The 22,572-nt window shown below is 42.7% G+C and overlaps 1 protein-coding gene and 1 long non-coding RNA gene across 2 annotated transcripts; one reads left to right on the forward strand and one right to left on the reverse strand.

Annotated features, from left to right (window-relative positions):
* Positions 1-6,478: 6,478 nt before the first annotated feature.
* LOC116427487 (uncharacterized) lies at positions 6,479-11,215 on the reverse strand. The gene is made up of 3 exons (XM_031977894.2): positions 8,916-11,215; positions 8,658-8,817; positions 6,479-8,598 (listed from the first exon to the last, which is right to left on the reverse strand). Exons 1-3 carry the CDS (start codon positions 10,295-10,297, stop codon positions 7,948-7,950), a joined length of 2,193 nt encoding a protein of 730 aa, XP_031833754.2. The 5' UTR covers positions 10,298-11,215; the 3' UTR covers positions 6,479-7,947.
* A 16-nt stretch (positions 11,216-11,231) lies between these two features.
* Positions 11,232-12,091, forward strand: LOC116427488 (uncharacterized). Its single transcript, XR_004235088.2, has 3 exons — positions 11,232-11,357; positions 11,437-11,678; positions 11,766-12,091. It is a non-coding gene; the product is annotated as an uncharacterized LOC116427488 (long non-coding RNA).
* Positions 12,092-22,572: the final 10,481 nt, after the last annotated feature.

Raw genomic sequence — 22,572 nt, forward strand, 5'->3', positions numbered from 1 at the left:
CTCTATCGCGTCTTTGTGTTACATATTTACTTCCGCTTCCCCTACAGATATATATATACATAAATATAAATAATCATATAAAATATAATATAATAATATATATATAATAATATAATATATATATAAATAATAATATAAAATGGGTATCAAACTTTCATTTATCGATCCAAGTTTGAAGAAAACATTTGAAAAATGATTCTTCTAATTAGATATCTCTAATTAGATATCAAATACATGTACAGGGTTGTTCCAATGTGTCAGGGAAAATATGGAGAAAATTAATATTGAAAAAGTCAAACTGAATGAATTATACTCGCTGGCCGCTATCATTAAGTGCTGATTAATAGATTGAAACGGGACACTGTATATATACAGACTATGTTCCAGACTCGAGGTAAACATACACGAAGGCGCGCACATATGTGTACGCGGGATATATTTACGTGCAGCATGTACGGCTTCGATTATTGGTTCGTTAACTGCGAGTGAAATCAAACAAAAACACATGGTTCGCGTTGCGCCGCGAGAGTGCCCATGCTTAGATTGAAAAACAATTTTTTCCTTCCCTGCAATGTTTGTTATTCGTGTACGGAATATACGGAATGAAATCCGTCGCATATAACTTCCGTTTCTGTGATTTTACATTCAACTTGGTCCGAGACATTTTGCAAATAGCGATAATAAGTAATAACAAGTGAAACAAATTAACAAGTACTCGATTCCTATTTATTTCAAAAGTTCTACAAAATTTGTAAATTTATATAACTATAATCTAAGCATTATTATAATTTTTCCATTAAATTAACATTGTCCGCGATCACAAATTGCCATGCTTTACAATAAAAGTCACGTGTGACTCAGAAAATCTAATAGACATTTCATGTCACCGTTTAAATTAACATTACATTTCAATTCCTGCGCAGTTCGCCTAAGAATGTCACGTTTCGCTGTGCAGCGTAATAAGGCATCGACTTATTCTTTTCAATGACTTTAGTTATAAGATATACGAGATTCGAAACGTTTTAATTAAAGCGCGGAATTATGAATGTATCTAGCTATTTCACCCGTGTTCTATTATTTCGAGTAACAGCAACTAACAAATTCAGAATTATATTATTCAAATTTGTACACAACTGTGTGTTCACTTTTGCATCAATTTCAAGAACATTGACCTGGCAATTTTCGACCGTTTATGATATAATGAAAAATACATTCAAAGAATTTGGAAATGAAAAATTATTGAAAAATACACCTGAATACAAATGACGAATCAACTCGACTATTCCATTTAAGAACTTACAAATTGCTGAAGAACAAGTACAATAAAAAAACTTGATTTTAAATATTTAGTAACATATTTAGTAATATTAAATCATTAATAATTATGTTCAATATCATTTACCGTTGTTAGTAAATAATAAGTATTACTATTCAAAACGCTAGAAATTCTCGTGGCAGTATTAATTATAAGTTAATTATAACAGAAAATCTATAAAAACTGAGGAAGTTTGTATGGACGTCTTCAACACATGCTCGATTAGGTCATGTCCCTTCGAGTGTCAGTTGCGTAACGCAACGCCGCGAAGGAGACAGCGATGGGGATTAAAAATAAAAAAAAAAAAAGAAAAAAAAAGAAATTCGAGAAAAAGCAATGCAGAGTTGCGTAGGTCGCGTACGTGCAACGAACCGGCCGCGTGAGTGATAAATGATAGCGAGGTTTTTGATCGCGAACCCCACCACCCGTCGTCGCCGAGTTTAATCAAGTGCGCGCGAAGAAAATACGTTGCTCGTGTCACGCCGATAAAGCCCCGCTCTTCCAGCGCAGAAGCCTACCTGCGACTCTCGGAATCATGAATGGGAATCTCCGTGTCCTGTCATGATTTTTAAGAACCCGTCGTATGATTAAACGTGATTTCTGTACGAGGACTCGGTCGTCCCCAGAATTTTTCCTGCGTTACGAAACACGTTCCGTCGCGTGCTCGAACTTGTCCCGGACTCGCGCCATTTTAGGAACGCTTCCTACCGTGAACAATGGTGGAAAGAATACGGTACATAATTCACGGCAAAAAACTAACCGATTGGTGTTCTTAAATTGTTTGAAAAATTAGTGAAAATTCTCGTAGATACCTAAACCTTTCAAACATAATGAAATCGTTAACTGCCAAAGCAACATTCCTAAAATCTCTGATATAATTGAGATAATTTTCTTAACACTAGAACTACCGAGCATTTAATACGATTAATATGTAAACCCTATAAAAATTGTAACAATAGATTATTTTCAGTTTCTTCAATTTCTTTGTTATAGTATTCAAGTGGAACTATCTATTTCCAAACTCATTTCGAATGATCAATGCTTTTAACATTAGAACTACCGAGTAATTCAATTAGATTTCTTAATTTTTCTATAGAAACTCCAACATTGTGTCTGTTGAGATTTCAATCGATTTCTAATTTAGTTTGCGCATTTTTAAATCAATTCCACTACTCATTTCCCCAATAATTTTACAAATTTTATAAAAACAGTAGTGTTTCCCAAATTCCGATGATATAGCAGAATGTTAATTTGCAAATACAAGTATTTCGGCTTTTATAAAACACGAGATACGAAAATCTAAAAAGACGTAAGTAATGATAAACAATCCTTCGAAATATTTCGCACGAGAAAAATAAAAGATTTCGAAAACTTTGTAACTGGGGTCATCAGAAGCTCCCACGATTTTCCTAGGGGTTAGAGGAACAAGCGGACGCGGTTGATTATTCATGGATCATCGAATACACGGCTATTTATATTTACACGATGTATTTATACACGGCGTCGTTTTCCTCTTTCTCGCGGCTTGACGGCGGGTAACTCGGCAGGGATAAGTTTAAAGATTGCAAGAGCCATTGCCCCGATGGCGTCGCGCGGCGAGAACCTCCGCTGAGAAACAACAAAGGAGAATGAAAAAAAAATAGGATAAGAACAAGGCCCCCCTGGAACGTTCTGAAACGTGTGTTGGCCAGCCTGGGACACGGTTCTATCGCGCAGCAGCCCAGCTGACAGCCCAATCAGCTGTAACCGTACACAAAAGCGTCGTCCAACAGGTCCGCGAGCTCCCGCGAACGAAATCCAAACACAGCCCAATTCTCATCAATAAAATTGAAGAAAAAACCACTGCGATCGCACGGTTATCCCTTCTTCCCTATCACAGTAGACTCTAAAAAAAAGAAAAGGCTCGTACGAAAGAAATGCACTGAACTGTGACACACGATACACGAATAACGGCCACTCGCCAATTAAATCTAATTACCATGGTTTCTCCTTTCGCAAAATTCAAAGACGCGCGGCGATGGTAACGATACGTGTTCACGTAACAAACACGAAAAAAAAGAAAAAAAAAAGAAAAGACAAAGAGAAGAAAAATTCACGTTCCGCTGAAGCCGCTTAATTGAACGACATTAATTACGGTACCGTACCTGGAAGCCAGCTGGCGGGTATACAAGTTGCGTGCGCGTCGGATGTGAATTAATTCGCGTACGGAAATCCCGTGGTCGCATTCATTAACCGTATTCACTGAACGTCTGAGAGGCGTTCATCGCACCGATCGAATGAACGTTCCCCGCGCGCGCCCATAGCAACCGAACATGGGTACATGCTACTCGAAACCACGATAATGTCTTCGCGGGAACAAAAGGCGGAAGAAGTGAAAAACCAAATAAAAACAACATCGAGTAAAATGACGATATTCGTACGCGACGCACGTGTATTGGCAGCAATGGTTAGGAAACGAGCGACGAACTTTCCTCGCGCGGGTCTGGCGAGACGAGGAGATTCGCGGGAACGCTACGCCACTGCAACTTAAATAAACACACACACGTATACATACACACTGAGAGAGGAACCAAGCGCAGCAGCAGCTTCGAGTTTAGTTAATTCGGGTCATCGTCCTTCGTCGCTCGTCGTGCATATTTAATTTTCCGTGCAAGCGTCCTGACGACGCGACGAAGACGACGACGACGACGACGGGATGTCGCTTTCAAAGCGAATCGCACACATCAGCAAGCTGCGGCCCGTGCGCATCCACACGCGTCGCGTTCTCGGTCTATTAAATTCGAAAGGCGCTCGTCGGGCTCCGCACTCGAGAAACCATGGTCGAATTACGATCGATAGATTCGAAAGAAAAATAGAGACGGACCGTTACAGTCGAACCTTTTCCCCGTAGACGGATGATGAACAATTTGAACGGATCGACGGTACCTAGGGACTTCCCTAAATACTTACGATTGAAAAATCGATTGAGGTTTGGACGGTCGGAAACGCGGACGAGAAGCGTTACGTCAATTGCTCTCTACCGCTGTCTTGCTTGCCGCGGGCACACACACGCGCGCGCGTATACACACGTACACACACTGGCGAAGGCATGTCATATGTAAGGTTTTATTTTTTGTAACGGCCAATCGAAGTCACTCGCGGAGCCTGAGAAGAAACACGCCGCGAAAGGTGTGCACACACTGGAAGATAATAAAGTCCCGTGGCGTTTTTATGACGTAGCGGTTGAATCAGCTGCGAGTGTGTACAAAACACGAGCTGGGCGCACATTATCTGGTGACATTGTCGGTTGGGTATCAGTGAAATTTATCGTCGTGGACGCGTCGCGTATGTTATGATGTCGTTGCCGTACACCACGCTGTCCGCCGCAGAAGACAATACCGATAATTATAGGAAAACCTGTCGTGATGAAACTGATATCGATGGTTCAATTAGTGCGTTCGTTCGGGACGATCGTTTACGTGATCCGAATTCCGGATTAATTGGCACGCTTGAGGAAAAGTTGATTTCAATTTCTTCGAGTTGCTCGTATTCATCGGACGTTTGTAGATACGGTGTTCCAAACATGGAGAATCGATGTTGAAAAAAAAGTCGGGGAAAAACAAAGATAATCGTGTTCAAGTGAACGGATGGATTACCGCGAAATGTAATTACACCGTTTGACTGTTCCGCGAAGGTCGTCGCGTGATTCGTCAATTAACAATGAAATAAAAGAATCCCCGTCCTCGTACACGCACACGTGCGGACGTGACGACGGAACCGTTCGATATGGCAGATTTTGCACTGTTACCAAGTGGAAAAGGTCCTAATTACGACACGGGATCGTACCGGCGAGGAAGAAAGGTGAACGGCAAGAAAATCGAGGCGTGCGAGATAACGGGAAAAATCGGGCAGAACGCCACGAAGCGACGGCCCTGATCTTCTCGTGGAAGGCAGCTGACAGGCTCCCGTCAGCTGAGAGCGTACACAAAGTCCGATGCCGTGTGCGCGGCACCTACACTTTTCATCCTCCATCCATTCCCGGGGAGGAAGTCACACGGGATTCGCTTGACGCGATTCCATTGGGAAATCTGTTATTCCGACCACCGGAATCGTTGCACTTTAGACATTAACATATGAAAAAAAAGGGAAAGCAATATTGCGTCGTTCAAGACGACGCAAGACGTTCGAACGGTGTCACCGAGATGAACGATGTTTTCCCGTCGAGTTCCAGCCACCGTGGACGTTAGCGAAATTAGCCGAGACAGCGAGCAAGATTAACGGGTTCCACGGACGAGACTGGGAGCGAAAACCACGGTGATCCTTCGGCACAACAATCTTGGCCGCGGTGAACAGGGACCGATGCACTTTCGGGTTCTCGGCTCGGTCGTTGTCGCGGAACGAGACCACCCGCGGAACGATGGCCAGTTGAAGGGGCTAGCAGTTCAAGCCCGTACGTGCGTGGTGTTGTCAAAGGGAACAAAGAGCGCGTGCACGGGAAGAGGGTGCACCGAGTCCGTCGGGGGTTTACGCACCTCCATATGCATCCGTGGCCGCGGCAACGAACGACGACGCGTGTCCTCGGCCTCTCCGGTGCCTCGAGCCTTCGATCCCGGATCACGGTTCCCTCGTCTCCGCGAAATGCCGCAAACAACGACCACGACAACTCGTTTTGATCATCACTAACGCGAAACAGCCGCGTCCAGCGAGCACCGTACTGCTGATCGCCTCGGCGTCGTTCGATTTATTTCGGTTCGTCCGCAGGCGGGATGGTATACGGTGACCTGTGCGCATGCGCCGTCGCCCGCTGCCGTTTCACTCCGGACATCATCGAGAGAGGTCGCTTGTAACAATGTTATCTCTTTCCCCGGGTATTTTCCTTTTCCTTTTGCTACGTTCCTGAGCGCGGAATCGCGCGGGAAACTTTGGCCAACTGGATTTTGTAAACACGGTGGCTCTCGGCTGAACCGTGATCTCGCGAATAATTCACTCGAGTTAGAACGGAACTGATAAAAATCGACGGGCTGCAATACCGCGTTCATTTGCAATTTATGAGAGTAGAAATTCGAAAATGGAACGCTATTTAAGCGTGAATTTATACGCGGGCGAAATATATAATCGGCATGCTGATCCGTCTTCGGGGAAGGTCACATATTTTAGTCGCAAAAATGAGAAGAAAGGCACGTTAAAACTCGTCTTGTAATATTTCATCGTCGAACTGTTCGTTCTTTTTCTTTTTTTTTAATGGTTTCTTAATTCGTTTAGCATTCGACTTAACGTGTAAACTGGAAAAGCGTCTCTCATGTACATGTATAATTTTGTTTGTACGGAAAAAATACATATATATGTTAAAACTATATAGGAAGGCTACCTTTATTACTTCTTTCATTTTTTTTGCGCAATTCTATTAGCTATTACATGTCTCCGACAAAACTATTACAAAAGTTCGCTACGCTGAGTGATTTTGTAAGAACATGTGAACGCCTTTCACACATATGGGTATCGGTCTCTCGGTATTATAAAGTAAAAAACATTGTCCAGAATGGAGCAAAACTATGCGACATAAGAAATCGAGAAACGACATGCACGTATAAAAGAAGAGAACAAAATGTGTTGACATTTCGAGAGAGAAAAAAGAAAACAGTTGTGTGATGCAAGAAACTGTGGACCGCCTAGAAAATCTATTTGTACAGTTAAAAATTTAATGTCGTTAGACATTCTCTTTTCTTCTTGCTCTCCTTATACCTACTACCTAAAACAATATTTTTAATTCTGTAATATTTTACATGTTAAATTTTATAATTAGACACTTTTAAAAATAAAATCGCGAACCGCCCGATTTCTAAACGTTCCACTTTTCTGCACCCGAATGCACATTCGAATCTACCAATCCTTAATATCCATTCAGTGGAATAGAAATTTTGCAATTCTTTTGCACTCTTAATTCCCTAGAGTTTGTTAAACAAATTGCACGAATCGTGTAACGTAAAAGTACGTTTAAAGATGCCATTTTTCTTTTTTTTTTTAAATGGGCAGACCTACAATTTTAAATGTTCCGTAAATGCGCTTCGTCTGCCACCCTCTCCCTCTTATATTCATTCTACATACTCATTTTTACCGACCACTCACACGATCAAACGTTTCTCTCGGTTTCCACCATACAAGCACAGCATGAAGGATAACAACAAAGCAGTAGTACATAAAGAAACTTAATTCTTTGTTTTATGTTTGTTTATTAATATTCGTTTTCTTATAAAGTGATGTCCTACTAATTAAAAGTAAATGAAAAAGAAAAAGAGTTCACCAAACAATAGTTAATATATTCAGTAAAATTCATCGTCTCATTAAGGCAACTAATTTGTTTAGTCATTTTACATATCTAGAGTAAATGATATATAAAGTATATGTAAAACACTAATATATGGTTATTTTTATTTTCTTGTTACAAGCCTTACATATTTAGAATATAATATGTATACTTTGTATATATACTCTTGTAATAAAATTGATTACTTCGTATTCGATTCTAGAGATAATAAATATATCTAATGTGTAATGTTAGTACAAGAGAAGTGCGTGCAGAGGGTGGCAGCAGGGTGCGCATTTGGGAGTGCTATTGTTCCAGGGACTAACCAGTCCCCACTTTCTATATCGTCTCACATAGTGACATTTAACTGTATTGCTTTAGTGTCCACAGAGCACGCTTGTTGCTGTTGTTGCTGCTGCTGCTGTTGCTGCTGTATCTGTTGTACCTGTTGTTGAACTTGTTGTTGCACTTGTTGCTGTATAGCTTGCAGCTGTATTGTTTTTGTGTCAACCGTACACGTTTGTTGCTGCGGTTGTTGAGGCTGTTGTTGCTGCTGCTGGGGTTGTTGTTGACCCTGCTGCTGTTGCACTTGTTGTTGTTGTTGTACCTGTTGTTGCACTTGTTGCTGTTGCACCTGTTGCTGTTGTTGCGCTTGTTGCTGCTGCTGCTGCTGTGCCTGCTGAGCGGCAGCTTGAGCAGCTTGCCTCTGTTGTTGCCGAAGTATACTTGGCGGTGGATCCATGTGTTGGCGTTGGTGAAGTAACAAATGATTCTTCTGATAGAAGGCCTTGCCACACTTATCACACACGTGCGATCTTATGTGACAGCTGCCGTCCGTGTGACGCCGTTGATGTTGAGACAAACCATGTTTCTGTGCGAAACCACGACCGCAATCAGGACAAATGTGTGGTTTTGGTTTTGGACCTGTACCCACAGGTGGTGATGTTTGCGTTGCACCGTGCATATGGCTGACACCGGGATTGCCAATGGGTCCATTCATCTATAAACCCATAAGTTGTAACGGTCACGTTTTGGATTTTAGGCGGTTATAAGTTGTACCTGGTGAGTTGTTGACGTGTTGGGGGTAAGGAAATGTCCAGGAGTTTGCTGGAAGGCGGCCGCTAATCCACAAAGGTCAGTAACAAGTGTTCGATCACCAGAATGTAACCTTAAGTGCAAAGTGAGGGCTTCTCGATTCGAGAAGTCCAATCCACATTCCCTGAAATAGTGGAGAGCATAAGCATATGTGAGAAAATTTTATACGTATAAAAGATTGCAAAGATTAATCATTTTATACTGTATAACTTAGAAGATTACCTGCACATAAGCGACTTCTCATCTGTGTTCGTGTTATTGTTATGAATCTTAGAATGGGTAACAAGGTCTGACTTCCTAGGAAATGCTTCCCCACAAACAGTGCACGCAAATGGAGTTTCTCCTGTATGTAAACGCATATGCGCCAACAGTGTTCTTTTTTGGAGAAATTCTTTTCCACAAACAGTACATGAGTGTGGAACTCTCCCATGAAGACGGCCGTGATTCACTAATTCAAACTTTCTCTGGAAGGTTGCACCACAATCATGACAAACAAAGGGATGTAAACTGCCGTGGAAGCGCGAATGCATTGTGAGATGATCCTTTTGTGAAAACGATTCTCCACACTCTTCGCAAACAAATGGTCTCTCCCCTGAATGGAATTTACTATGAGTCACTAGGTGACGCTTTAGAGGAAATGATCTTCCACACTCTTGACAAATGAATGGCCGATCTCTTGTGTGTACTCTTGTGTGCGTTACAAGGTGATGCTTTAATGTAAAAGACTTTTTACATTCACGGCATTGGTATGGTCGATCTGCACTATGAAGGAGCAGGTGAGTATGAAGACAATGTTTGTGTGCAAAACTTTTGCCACAGTGAACGCAAACATGAGGTCGTTCTCCAGTATGTACTCTTGCATGCGTTGTAAGATGATGCTTGAGGAGAAACGATTTCCCACATTCTGAACAAGAATATGGCCTTTCCTTTGGAACACGGACTTGACTTCCCATATCTTGTTGCTGCTTCACCTTTGTCTCGATTTGTGTAGTGTTAACATGCGTTAAAACATGTCCAAAATGAGCAGTACTGTCTGTTTGACTCGTTACCACGTTATTTGCATTGGCTTGATTCGAGGCAGCTGCTGCTCTTTTCATTAAAATTTCATTGCACTCTTCTGCTGTAAGTTGTAATGGTCCAAGGGGTGTCATGAAATGCTTACTCATGGCATGCTTATCAGCTGTGGTAAAAACTAAAGTGTTCGAGAAAAGTGAAGGTGCGGGCGTTGGATGCGCTGCATCACAATTACAGCCTCCTTTGTCACACGTTAATGAAAATACATCATGATGTTTTTTAACACGGACAAGTGTGCCATGCGTTTGATTATGAGCTCCAGCTGTATGGCCATGGTGCGTTGTAGGGGTCTGTTGACAGGTTTCATTCATGGTGAACATTGGTCTACGATGCGTACTATTGGCAATCTTAGGAGGTTTAATATCAACTTGTATTTTCTGACTGGAACCTTGGTCTTGATTATTATTTACCGCATAATTAATATTTGTGGTAAGTTCACCCTGTGCATTTTCCCGGGCTTCAGCACCTGGCCCACCAAAGGACCAGGTATACCCAAATCCTGTTGCCACGTTACTAGGAGTGGTGCACATGTTTGACAGGGGAGTAACGGAGGGGGTGGGCTGGCTGGATGCAGTGCTCGTTGGCCCCTCCGTCTCTGTCAACGCATTGTCTGCACCACTTCTTTCCACTACAACGAATTGATCGGCGGGAAATATTTTGGAAGGTTCTAAATAAACGTACCCGTCACACTCCAGTATCTCGTTCTTGGGTTTCAAGATTGGGAATCATATCTGCTCAAAACAGTTCTATCATACATTAATATTGTGGCTTCTCTTATTGTCCAAAATGTCTGGAGAATCAAAGTACATATAGTAATGTACGCAAGGTGATCAACACCTTGTAGTGGTTATCATCTGTGTCATAAAAGAACCGTGTACACGGCGTGTTTCCAAGTGTTATTTTGTTAAGCTTAGGAACACACGGTGTTCAGGAGGTGAGGCGAGCGTGGTAAAAGAATTGGAGCAGGCGGCAGAGGGGGCCTGTGCGCTGTAAACCAGGTTCCGTAAATCTGCAGTCGTTTTCGTATAGTTGCCGCGCCAGCGCGCGCCAATGGAAAAAATACGGTGGTCGCTGGACTTTTCTATGTATTAGAGTCCGTGAGTGATTTTTCGTTTCGGTCTATGGGCCAGCGGCGTCCACGGGTCTTGAACGACAACTTCCACCGTCTTCTCACGGCACTCCCACACGCTCACTTACACTTCACCTTCTTTCCTCGTATTTCGCGGCACCGAACCTATACTTTGACGTACACACACAAGCGGCCGATGGTCATTAATTTTACAGAATTGCATATTTTATTGTCCATACAAAATAGCCTCATATATCGGCCATTTTATTTGTAAACTACCAAAAAACAATGCTGCCAATGCACGCGCCGTTTTGGAGGGAGCAAACCTGGCAATACCGTCATCTAGCACTTCCGTACTGGCAACACTGTACCGCCGACGCGTTCCTTCCACCATATTTAAATGTTCACAGGTTACGAATTATTGCTTCTTCTTTCGATAAATTTCTTCTGTTATTCGTCATTTTTTAACTCTTTCGTACGTTTTTATTCATTCCTAACAAGAAACGTGACCTACCATTGATGTAAGTCTCGCGAAAAGTGTAATAGAATGCAGATAAGAATGAATGTTTCATTGTAATGTCCGGTAACCTATAATTACAGAGTCCATAGTAAACAATTAGTTCAGGACGTAAAGAGTAAACACGTGTGGAATGTGTACATAAACTGTCGGTAGCATCATATTTCATTCTCAGTCTCTACATATTATAACATTTTAATATACATCTTATTCTTTTGTTCATTATACACCTTTTTCCGCATGCAACTTAAATTACAGCATGTTTCCTTTTGGAAACGTCCGTACACAAAGGAAGTTGATACGCTATCAATTAATCGATTATAAGGTATCGCTTGTAATGATCTACGAATACAAAATATGATTTATTACTTCTTTTAATTCAAATTATTTTGTTGTCATTACTTATTTTTAGAGACGGTTATTCACTGAGTACATACATGTGCAGTGGAGGGAGAATGGTTTCTTATTCGCATGGCTATTCTTTTTTATCGCGTGCAAATAGTTGCATTATCAATGGGAGGTCAATATCACGATAGTGGTAACACATTTCCCGCGGATGTCGCCGCTTTCATCATTTATAGCTGATATGTAACGAGTTATGAGACGTGGGGGCACCTAGGTGGCATGAGGACAGAAACTCCGCTGCTGTCGCTGCTCGGTTGGTCATCGTCAACGCAATAACGCGGACTCAGCAACTGATAAGCAATCCCGCGCGTTAATGGTTCGCGCACACGGTTTGGCGGAAAGCCAATGCGTACTTCCGACATCACCATCTTACCGTTACGTGATGTCCAAACATTTTATAAACGCGATTTACAAGATATTAACAATTAAAATAACACGCTGCTATTCTGAAAACAATATAGTGATTTTTAGCGTGCCTTTAACCACTTGCCTTATAACAACGTGTCAGACTCGTGGTGAATATTTTCAACATGATTTAACAAAATAAATATTACTCGATTCGCTCGAATTCAAAGGAAATATTATTCTTCTATAATTAATTATACTTAAGAGCAAACATAGACATAGAATATGCCTACAACTTTTCTCTTTTTCCAATAAATTATTAATGACAAAGTAGTCGTATCGATCAGAGTTGAGAAAAAAATCACGGGGCAAGAGGTTAAGTCTGATGCTCTAGTAATGCTATCTTTAATATTTTAATACTCAATATCTTTTTTCAGTTGTAAAAATTCTTTTACATTACATGTTATCTTGCAAACTATAAGTCAGAGTCACTGATACCTCAGTATATAATAAAACATAAAGTGCAAAAATCGGAAACGATAGATAGAGTAAATTACATAATAATAAATCTTTTATTGAGTATTCGAGATATCTTATTTCCGAACATATTCACGATCTTGATGTTTCCGTTTCTTATTTAAATGATGCCTGTTGCGGCTGCTATGAGAAACCAAGAATTTTTACAGATGATTTTCGCGGATTACACTTTCCCTGACAAGATGATTAAAAAGACTTGCGTTCGCTTTAGCATAGCGTGACCCCTTTTTGGCACGGCAAATCCCCGCAGCTTCTTACTCGGCTCTTTCAGAAAAAAAGTTTGCCCACCCCGTGGTTAACTGGTAAGCGCCTCGAGCTGTCTGCACGCGCACCTGCCATTTATATCGCCCAGGCGTTTCTTACCACGCGACGAGGACTTATGCTCCCTCGATAGATAACTTCACACGGCGCAGCTCCATGTCACTCTATCAAAATAACGTTTCATCGCAGTTCAGCGTAATTATAAATTATTTTTAAAACAATGCGTTGCCTCTCGAATAAGACAGATAATAACGTGGTTGCAGGAAACTGTTTCCTTTGATGTTTCATTAACTCTTTGCCCTATGATTTATTTTTTAACTATGGTCAATACAACTAACATTATTAATAATGTATTGGAAAAAGAAACAGTTTTGATGCTTATTATATGTCAACGTTCACTCCAAAGGTAACGGTTGATAATACAAAAGAAATATTCAGAAATATTAAGAAATAAAAAAAAAGTAAATAACACTTAGATATGTCAAATTCAGTTTAAAATGTTTGTCACGAGTCTGACACGATATTGTAGGTCAAGGGGTTAAAAACAGCTTATTAGATAGTATTGGATAATACGTTAATAAAAATTCAACTACTATTCAGCGTCTGGAAAATGAAAAAATTATCGATCTCATTAGTTTCTCGTATGATAGAAAAAATGTGAAGAAGCGTCTTTTCCGATGCTGCAGTCCAGAAGACCCCCTTGAAGTGCCACTGTCCCCCATTTCCTGATTAGCATGCAGTCTCATCCGTGACTTGGTATTGGAATACCAAGGGCGCGTGATGCGACTGCAGTTGCGTTCACGCTTCGATGACCAGACGCATTTTCCTCGAAGAGGAAGATTTCAGAACTATTATTTACTCGTCGCTACCTCTTTTTCGCGTGAGAATTCACGTTGCGATCTGGAAAAAAAAATGATGAGAGGAAACTGTTTCATTCCTCCACTAATTTACTCGCAGTTATCGTACGAGATTATAACGCCGTAAACTTTTTGTCCAGATTACAGACTAGACCTGGGACCATAAACGGGAGAAGACGTTCGACGTTATACGGCCGCAGCGCCCCGATAAATAATTCTCATAAAGCTTGCTCGATAAATCTTTGCCGACGGCCAGAAGCATCGATGAAGCGTTTCCGTATCAGGGAGCACAGGGACATCTCGAAACCGCGATTTGTAAGACAAATGTGTCGCTCGTGTAACCATCTGTTAAGTATATTTCGTCCGCGCGATACGTTTCAGCACGACGATCGAGGGTTACGGATCGCCGGCGACGCGTAGCTTTCGCCGTTCTGTTTCACTTTCCTCTTCCCTCTCTCTTTCCCTTTCTCTCTCTGTCTCACCTTCTCTTTCCCTCTTTTTTACGAGGAGGAGACAAGCGTAGAAGCAGGGAAGAGAGCCGAATCCTGAGGCAGTGGACCGTGAATGCGATACCAGGTTTGCCGGTGGTACGGTATGGGGGTGGTGCCGTCAAACAACCGTTTGTCGACCATCCCTCTATGGTGCAGACTCATCCTCCGCAGGTCAGTTGCGATTTCTGCGAATCAATTACGTCGGTTGTAGTACGTCCCCGATGTCGGTACGGTCCCCGACGCTTCTGTTTTGACGAACAATGGTTGAACAGGAGTCTGTCGTGATAATGTAATCCTCAATAAAAATATATATATGTATATATATTTCCGTTGAAACTCAATATTCGTAGATTAGCGTGTAAAATTTTATATCAGTGTAAAAATCTGCTATTTAGCTTTTTTGGGTGAATGACTCAATATTGGACGCAATTGATTGAGACTTATCGAGCGAGTCTAGGATTATTATTTCCTGGAAAAGTCGATCTTACGTAGATAACGATTCAGTAGATTACAATCAATGTTGGAATCCATTCCCAATCGTGCGCGAGGGAAAGGGTTGGGATAGGGGTATCGTAGCAGAAAATTTTCATTCTTCGACTGGACTCAGGCCCAGGGGATCTCTGCAGATTTTAGGATCCCGGAGATTCTACGGGTCTGGAGGTTCGTTGAAATTCCCCAGTCATTTCCGGTCATTCGTTTCCTTTCAAAAATCTAATCTTTGACTCCTAGGTCTCAGACCGCTTATGATCAGATTCCTTTTCGTTGAATTTCAAATTAATTCTCCTAATAACAATATGATAGAGTCTTAATGGACAGTCATTCGAAAGTTTTAGTCACCGTATTTTATGTTTCAGTTGCAGAATGGAAAACTTGGATTCACGTGTGTCGCACTAATGGCAAGTGTAATGCATATCCGGTTACAAACACGGAGTCCATCATTTACAGTTGTGATGACACAGATAACAGAAGTCACAACTATTCGTTATGCAACGTAGGTTATCGTCATACGCGAGGCATCATTGAGCGATGAGTAACGCCGTCGGCGCTTTAGAGGAAAGGACACGTGTCGCGTATTGTTTAGAAGAAGGCGATACGTCGTCGCCTTTACGGCCACAAAGGGAAAGGGGATTACGAGGGGTCTCGGCACGGTCGCCGCCTTAAAAATGCACCTGACAGAAGATCGAGGTGTACCTATCCATACACGTGAGATTAGAGTGCGTCAAGTTGTATGTCAGTCCCATTCGAAAGACACAGACCTGCCTGTTGAACCGGTGGGGCAAGGTAATCACGACGGTGGTTGCGGAGCAATGGCGGCGCCTTTCTCCCCACCGGGTCTTAATTAAAAGATGATTACCTAATGAGGGCCATCGATACTCCTCGGCTCGCTAACGAGCTTCCCTGTCGCCGGGAACATCTATATAGTGAGCTATAATTTCGAGATTTCTACCTGATCGGTCGCGTACCGGTCGCAGCCACTCGGTTCCGTCCAAAAATGAATACGTCGGTATGCGTGTCCTGTAGGTTAGAGCCTTCGGAGCAATTAGTTACCTCCGCATTCTTGGCCTGATTCGTCTAATTTCGAAAATCAGTCGAGAACGAACGTTTCGATATTATCTACAACCCCTTTTAGAATTTTCGTTCGTTCGTTCGCTGTCTGAGAGAATTCGCTGACACGTCGACGTTAGCGCTAACATACGCCAATGAAAAGGAACATCGCTCGAAGAATGCTTGGTAATATTAATACACGTTCGACGCATGTATTTTTTCCGATCGACAAACGAGAAAGCGCATCGACGAATTAAACGAGCGGAAGTAAGATCCTGTGGTCTGGGGAGAGGAGAAAAAAATGATCCCTGACGAAAGGGCGAAATGTTTTCTCGGCCGTATATCGCGATCAGCCGTTTCCACGCGATAGATCACGAGTCACGTGCCGGTGCGCGCCGGCTCATCGATCACGATTAGTCCTAGGAGCTGCCAGAAGTTCATCGATTTTCGAGCCACCCCGAAATCGACTCGCGTAACGACAATCCCCGTGCGTTCATACGTGGAACCGATATAGTGAACTTTAGGGGACAAAGAAGATGATCCGAGAAAGATCTCGTTGTTCGTTTGATCATCTCGCGTCCCACGTAAAATGGATGAAGGTTTATAAAGTGCAGAGACAACAGGAACAGGGGACGCATGAATTATTGTCACTACGAAACTATGGATATGTATTCGAATTCGCTTCTTTATGTTTTTATTGTTACGCGGGAGTCAAGGTCGGCAAGGACATCGAAAACAGAAGATCGAGCGTCGCAGGAAGATACAGGCTTTTGATCTTTAATCCGTGTCTTCGATCACGGATGCATATTTGAACCCCCATGAAAGCCGATGCAACGGTGTCCTCTGGAGCAGCGAGCTAGCTTGAACACATCGGACCCTTTGTTCCCCTTCGCATAAAACTCCACTAGTCCCCAGGGTACTTTGGCGATCCGTTCGACGCTCACTTTGGAATCTATTCGCCAGGGAATTTCGCGTTATGTTTTCCATCCCAGCAGAACGGAAGCGTCGGCCTTCTTTGATCTGACGAACGGCTGTGCTGGCTTTTAAGTTCGTCGAAACGGCGGCCAGATGGTTATGATAACAATAATTCGATCTTCGGTGTTGCGGACTGCGCAGAGTCGCGTGCCGATACGCGGGACTCGTATAAACACTCTATATGACCATTGGAATGAAAGAATACAGTACAAGTGTCGTTTAATTCCACTTCAACACAAAGTGGCAGATCTTGTGCAACAACAGTAGACGCAAAATGCATGCGGTACAATGGAACAGGAATATCGGTAAAAATTGTAAACGTTCCCGTTTCATTTCTAACTTAATGAACCCTTAATTGATAGAAGAATATTTTTTTACATTCTGTTTTTGGTGAAATAGTCTATGGAAATGAGAGTTTGTATAAACATCCACGGGTCGGTAATTAACGTTAGGGGACAGTAAAAAGACGAAAGTGGAGAAGCGTGTCTCGATCGGTTATCTTAATTAATTGAAGTCGGTTAATTAATCCGAATGCTCGATCACATTCGGAAACTGTTTCTTTTAGTTTCGAAAGGACAACGTGAAGGGGATCGACATTCTCTTACGAAACGATGTGGACAGTTAGAGAGACCCGGTGCACGGAAGAAACCATATGCAAGTCGAAGAACAGAGGGACGTGAAACTCTAGCAATTATTCGTTGTTATTCCCGGACATGTCAGTTTAATATTGGAACAACAAGTTGCACAGAGTTCGCGTAGAATGGGCAGGGTCCTCATGGTTGAGAGGAAAGCGGCGAACTGTTCCCTTCGAATCGATCGAGAATTAATCCGACTGCTATCGCGTCTCGCAAACGTCGCTCTATTGTCTCATTGTCCACCGGAGTGAGAGATAGCGAAGGAGCGGCAGAGAGCGAGAGATGACTTTCCTTCGTTCCTATCTTGCCTCCTTTTGAGATCGACTCGATCCTATTGGATGCCAGGGGATTCTGTTCTTCTATGGGCAACTAATGCCACGAGACGAGAATCGGGGCTGTGACCTCTATCCTCAGCCTATTCTCGAATTGACGCTCGACTTTTTATTGTTCCTCCTCCGTTTATTATGTAAGTTAACGCTCGTCCACACAATGCCCACCTTGATTGACTTTATGTTTTCTAGATTCGTGCGGACGTTACCTGCCTGTCTTCTCAGGAATATTTAAAGTCCGAAACCTCGAAGACACTCCGAGTTAGACCAGCAGCTTGCGGACTTCTTTTCGATTAGTGACCTGGTATGTGTACGTATTTAACCGTGTATCTTCTCAGCTATTTAAGATTCATTACATGACTGTTCGTTGAATATACTTCAATGTTTTAGCGAAGCGTATCCCGCAGCGTACTCATAAATATAATCTACAAATGCCGAGGAATATTTGACGACGTTAACAAGATGCAGCCAGATAAGTAATACTGGTTTGTAACTGGATCTCCCAACCGTGGACAGAATTATTCCTACAGTAGCCGTGTTATCGGAAGGATATTGAACAGACAAAGGCCAGAGGCCAGGCGTGCGCGCTAAGATGAGATCAGTCCCGACGATCGGGGCACATACAGATTCCTCAGGGTGTATCTACGTTCCTGAAAAAGGGCGTCATGCATGGCTCGCACCAGGGCGTCATCTGCACCCCCTGCTATCACCGGCTACGAGCACTGTCGACGATCTTCACGGTCAATATAACGGACGTCGTAAAATCAATTAGTGGCGAATTGTGCCGCAGCCCGGATCGTGTGCAGCATATACGCGGCTCGTAAAGTTCCTCTTTTTCTCTGTGATCTTCTCGGGGCACTGGGCTCCGTCGATCGCCGGTTCCAGCCGATGATCACTTTCGAGGGTGGCTCTACAGCGCTTTCGACAGGGATGAGCGCATGATTTCGTTCGTGCAGCCAATGTAATCATTATCAAAGAGATTCGCGTTACCATTTTATCAATATACGCGATTAAACGATCGCATTTCTGCCGAATCGAATAGAAGTATTCTTCAAGCACGATATTAACGCCTTGGCGTACTATTTACTCTCACTACTAAGCTCGTGTAACATTTTACTATTGACAATTTGGAAGAAACGCTACAACAATTCCCGTTCTACCTGAACTGGAAATTTCATTTGAAGATAATAAATTGATAATAGCAAAATAGTTGTTTGCTTTGATCGGTGGGTAATGAACAACATTGATTGTTATTGAATTGATCTAGAAATCTTCGTCGCGAGTCTCACTGGACATTGTATGACAAGGGGTTAATAATATTCAATAAACTTCTACAGGCTCGTAGCCAAGAGGGGAATGTTCTTCGTCATCTTAAAACTCATCCTGATCAACCATGCTCGAAGCTTCATCTCATACACATTTTAACATTGTTCCGGAGACCAGCCGAAAATTAGTACCGTGATATTGGTTCACTTTGAATTTCCCGTAAGTCGCATTCAGGTCTGACAATAACACGGTTAATGGCGTCTTTTGAATGGGCCGGTTGATCTCGGCGGGTGCCTCTCCGGCCCGCGTGTTCTCCGCGCAGTAAATATTATCGGGTAGGTATATACCGGCCACGGATGTGTTCGATGAATTGATGAGATTGCCGGTTCATTTCTTCGTCCCTTTCCCCCGTTTCTTTCAGTTTTTTCGTTCGCCTTTCTTCCAGGAACGCCCTGCTCGCCTGACAAATCTTCGGCTTCGGCCGGGAGTGGGGGACGGCCAGGACCCGTGACAGATCGAACGAATCCCCCGTGACGACCGAGTCATTGTGTCTGTTTACCAGCTAAGCGATTTCCACGGAGTTGAAAAATTCGGCGCGGCCGCGGGTCGGTCAACGCCGCGGAAGGACAACGAGGCGGATCGAGGGAAATTTATGCCGAGCGCGAGGCGAAAGCCTTTATGAAGGCATCGCGAGGGATTTCGGCCTCTTGGATTCCACCGGGGGCCCTTTTATTAAACGGCTCTCCTTGTGTACTCTACCGAGGGAGGAATCTTACGGCACGCGACGATATTTTGTGGCAGACTTTTATTTTAGCTGGCCCTGCACTGCGAATAGGATTATTTGTATTTCGAAAATCTTAGGATTACAAAGGATTATACCTCATCGTTGGTTTATAAGTAGTTGCGCATGAAATATTCATCTCTGAGCGGTTTAATTTCTTTAGTGATTCGATCGAATAACTATTACTCGCGATGTTGTTGATATTGCGTTGTTAGAAGAGTGTATCATTTAGTTCTTCCAGAGAAATAATTAATTGTTAATATAAGATCGATTGAGGAATGATCGATCGTTGCTTTGATCGTTGCAGATAAGAAGATAATGTAGAACTGTGTCAAAAGTTAGATAAGAAGTTTAAAGCTAAGCGGCTTCGTGATTGGCAAAATTTGATGTTATTTGATATCATTGACCAAGCGAGAAGGAAATATTCTTGTCGGCGGAGCGTTATTTTGTTTTCACCTCGGCAGAAACAACTCGAAAATTGTGCAAGTTTTTATCGAGAGGGTCTCACGCTCGGCAGACGCGGGCCGCGAGAAAGCGAGATAGACTACGTAAAAGTTTAATGTCCTTTGTGCGAGCGTCACCCGTTACAACGGAACGTTCCTTTGCCCGGTAAAAGTCGAAATGAAGGAAGTTCTCCTCTGAATTCTATTTCCTTCGCCAAGCGGTGTGCGCCTTGCCTAGCTCTTCGCTCTTCTTTTCCCGCCGACCGCCCTCCGCCCCCGCTTCGTCACGCCTCGAAAATATGACCAGCTTCCAGCAATGAATTAAATCGTTTTCACTCATAATCGCCATCCACTCTAACAACCGTGCGGCCGCAATAAGCTTAATCGCGAGGCCTACGAACCGCTTGCCCAAAAATGACAGTCGATTCATTCAGAGCTCAGAGTTGCTCGAGCTCTGTTGCTTAAATAATTCTAATATTCTCCGCCAACCTTATTCACAGAAATATTCATCTTCCAAGCAGCTATATACAAAATTATACCGCTTTATAATGATTTCTTGATAGAGAGCCGTACGATAAACTCAAAATCGTATAGGCATTTTTCTCATACATGTTTCTTCATTCGAAACTGCTCGAAACGATTCGGAAGTGTTTAGCTTCTCGCGGATCCTGGTTCAGCCTGGGAACATTTTCGCAGTTGTTCATTTCTTTCAGCCTCGTCGCGGTACGCGCGATGAATAAAACGAGGAGCGAAGCGTACTGCATGGGCGCAGGGGTGGATCTCGGTAGTAAATCGGCGAGGAAATCCCCGTTTCTCGCACTACCCCCGCCCCCCATTTCCTCGAGACACTCAGCCCATTCAGGCAGCCCGGGCGTTTTCCGCGAGGACAATTGTCGGGGCGCAACGCAATAATTGCATAATTCTCGCAACACTTGGCACTCGGCGGTGGTGGTCGGTGGGCACGAAGTGGTTCAGCCGCGAAAGGGTGGTAGCCACCGAATTGCAGGTTGTAAGTTGTAGCTACAAGAGGAGGCCACCTTTATATTTCAGTTAGGGCGGCTCGAAGGGGATGAAACTCGCGGCTCGCGTCTTCGAGCATAGGGTGAACGGTTCAATCTTAGGCCAAGTGATTCTGGATCGATGACTGAGCGGCATGTTAATCCGGTGCAGTTTTCATTCATCTAATTCATAGATTGAAAGTTGCATCTGGAGGAGAAGAATTGTGGTCTTAACCCTTTGCACTCAACAATATTTTTCATTACAAACGTTCATTGTTTACTGACGAAATATTAACAATATTATTTGCAACTTATATAAAGATCTTGCATAAATTATGGGGCAGAATTGTTTTATTTCTATGTTTCACGTGTTAGTACCTTATTCAATATTTTATATTCAACTGAGAGTCGTCTCTCGTGTGCAAAGGGTTAAAAAGACTATACTTTGGACGATTGTATTCAACAGGGTATGTAGTGGTTAATCATTGTTGAGGTATATTTTAAGGTATTTATATTTTAGGGAATGAAGATTACCCACAGCTTGGCAGCTAATTATTTCAAATTGAAGATGGACAAAGTGAGATAGAATAAAAGGATGGGTAGTACAATCGTAGAAGTTAAATAACGAAGGAATATGCGAAGAACATGTTCATAGCGCCAGAAAAGTAACTCGGGTTTTAGTAAGGACTGTTTTCAAGATCCTCTCGAGTGGATCGCACGTCGTTGCTGCAGCTTTAATCCATCAAATTGATGTATCGCGCGAATCCCAAGAACTTCGGAGGTCACCGGGTTATCCCGGCTGACAGTGCCAAAGGCCGTTCGCAGCCTAAAATACTTGGCACGTTGGACCCCGAAAAGTGTTTCTCACTCTTTACCATCTGAACGGAAAGGGCTCCGCTAAATCTGTCTGCACCGGAAAGGTGCGTGCTCCTCTGTATAGCGAGTATCTTCGCCATAAATAGAGCCACGTTTAAGTCTTTATCCTCGTAATATTTTATTCTCTTTTTAACGAACAAACTATGTATGCTAATATCAGCTTTAAACATCAGCATAAGGAAAGTACAAAGTATTTTTTTATCTTATCGTATTTCAGGTATCGAGTTTACACTTTCGTGGAAAAATGTATAATTTGAGAATTAGAAAACTTGAATATTTAAAAACTTGGAAACTTAACAATTTGAAAATTTCAATTGAGAGTGGAGTGAGTGAAACTACGTTAAAGTATCAAGCGTTCCGTTAATATTCGTTTGGAATTCAGGAGTGAACCGGAGGAGAAGAGAATCGAGTGATCTGCTTGCTTTAATAAAGACGTCGGTCTATACCTTGATGTAATACACTGCGGTGACGTGTG

Source organism: Nomia melanderi, chromosome 8 (genome assembly GCF_051020985.1).
Source record: "Nomia melanderi isolate GNS246 chromosome 8, iyNomMela1, whole genome shotgun sequence".
In the NCBI taxonomy this organism is placed as follows: Eukaryota; Metazoa; Arthropoda; class Insecta; order Hymenoptera; family Halictidae; genus Nomia; species Nomia melanderi.

Bases quoted from the DNA above. Each gene is read 5' to 3' on its own strand.
- LOC116427487 (XM_031977894.2), bottom strand. From the start codon at position 10,297: ATGTGCACCACTCCTAGTAACGTGGCAACAGGATTTGGGTATACCTGG. The intron at 8,818-8,915 runs GTAATCTTCTAA...CCACTATTTCAG, and splicing joins GAGAAGTCGCTTATGTGCAG to GGAATGTGGATTGGACTTCT. The intron at 8,599-8,657 runs GTACAACTTATA...ATGGGTTTATAG, and splicing joins ACACGTCAACAACTCACCAG to ATGAATGGACCCATTGGCAA.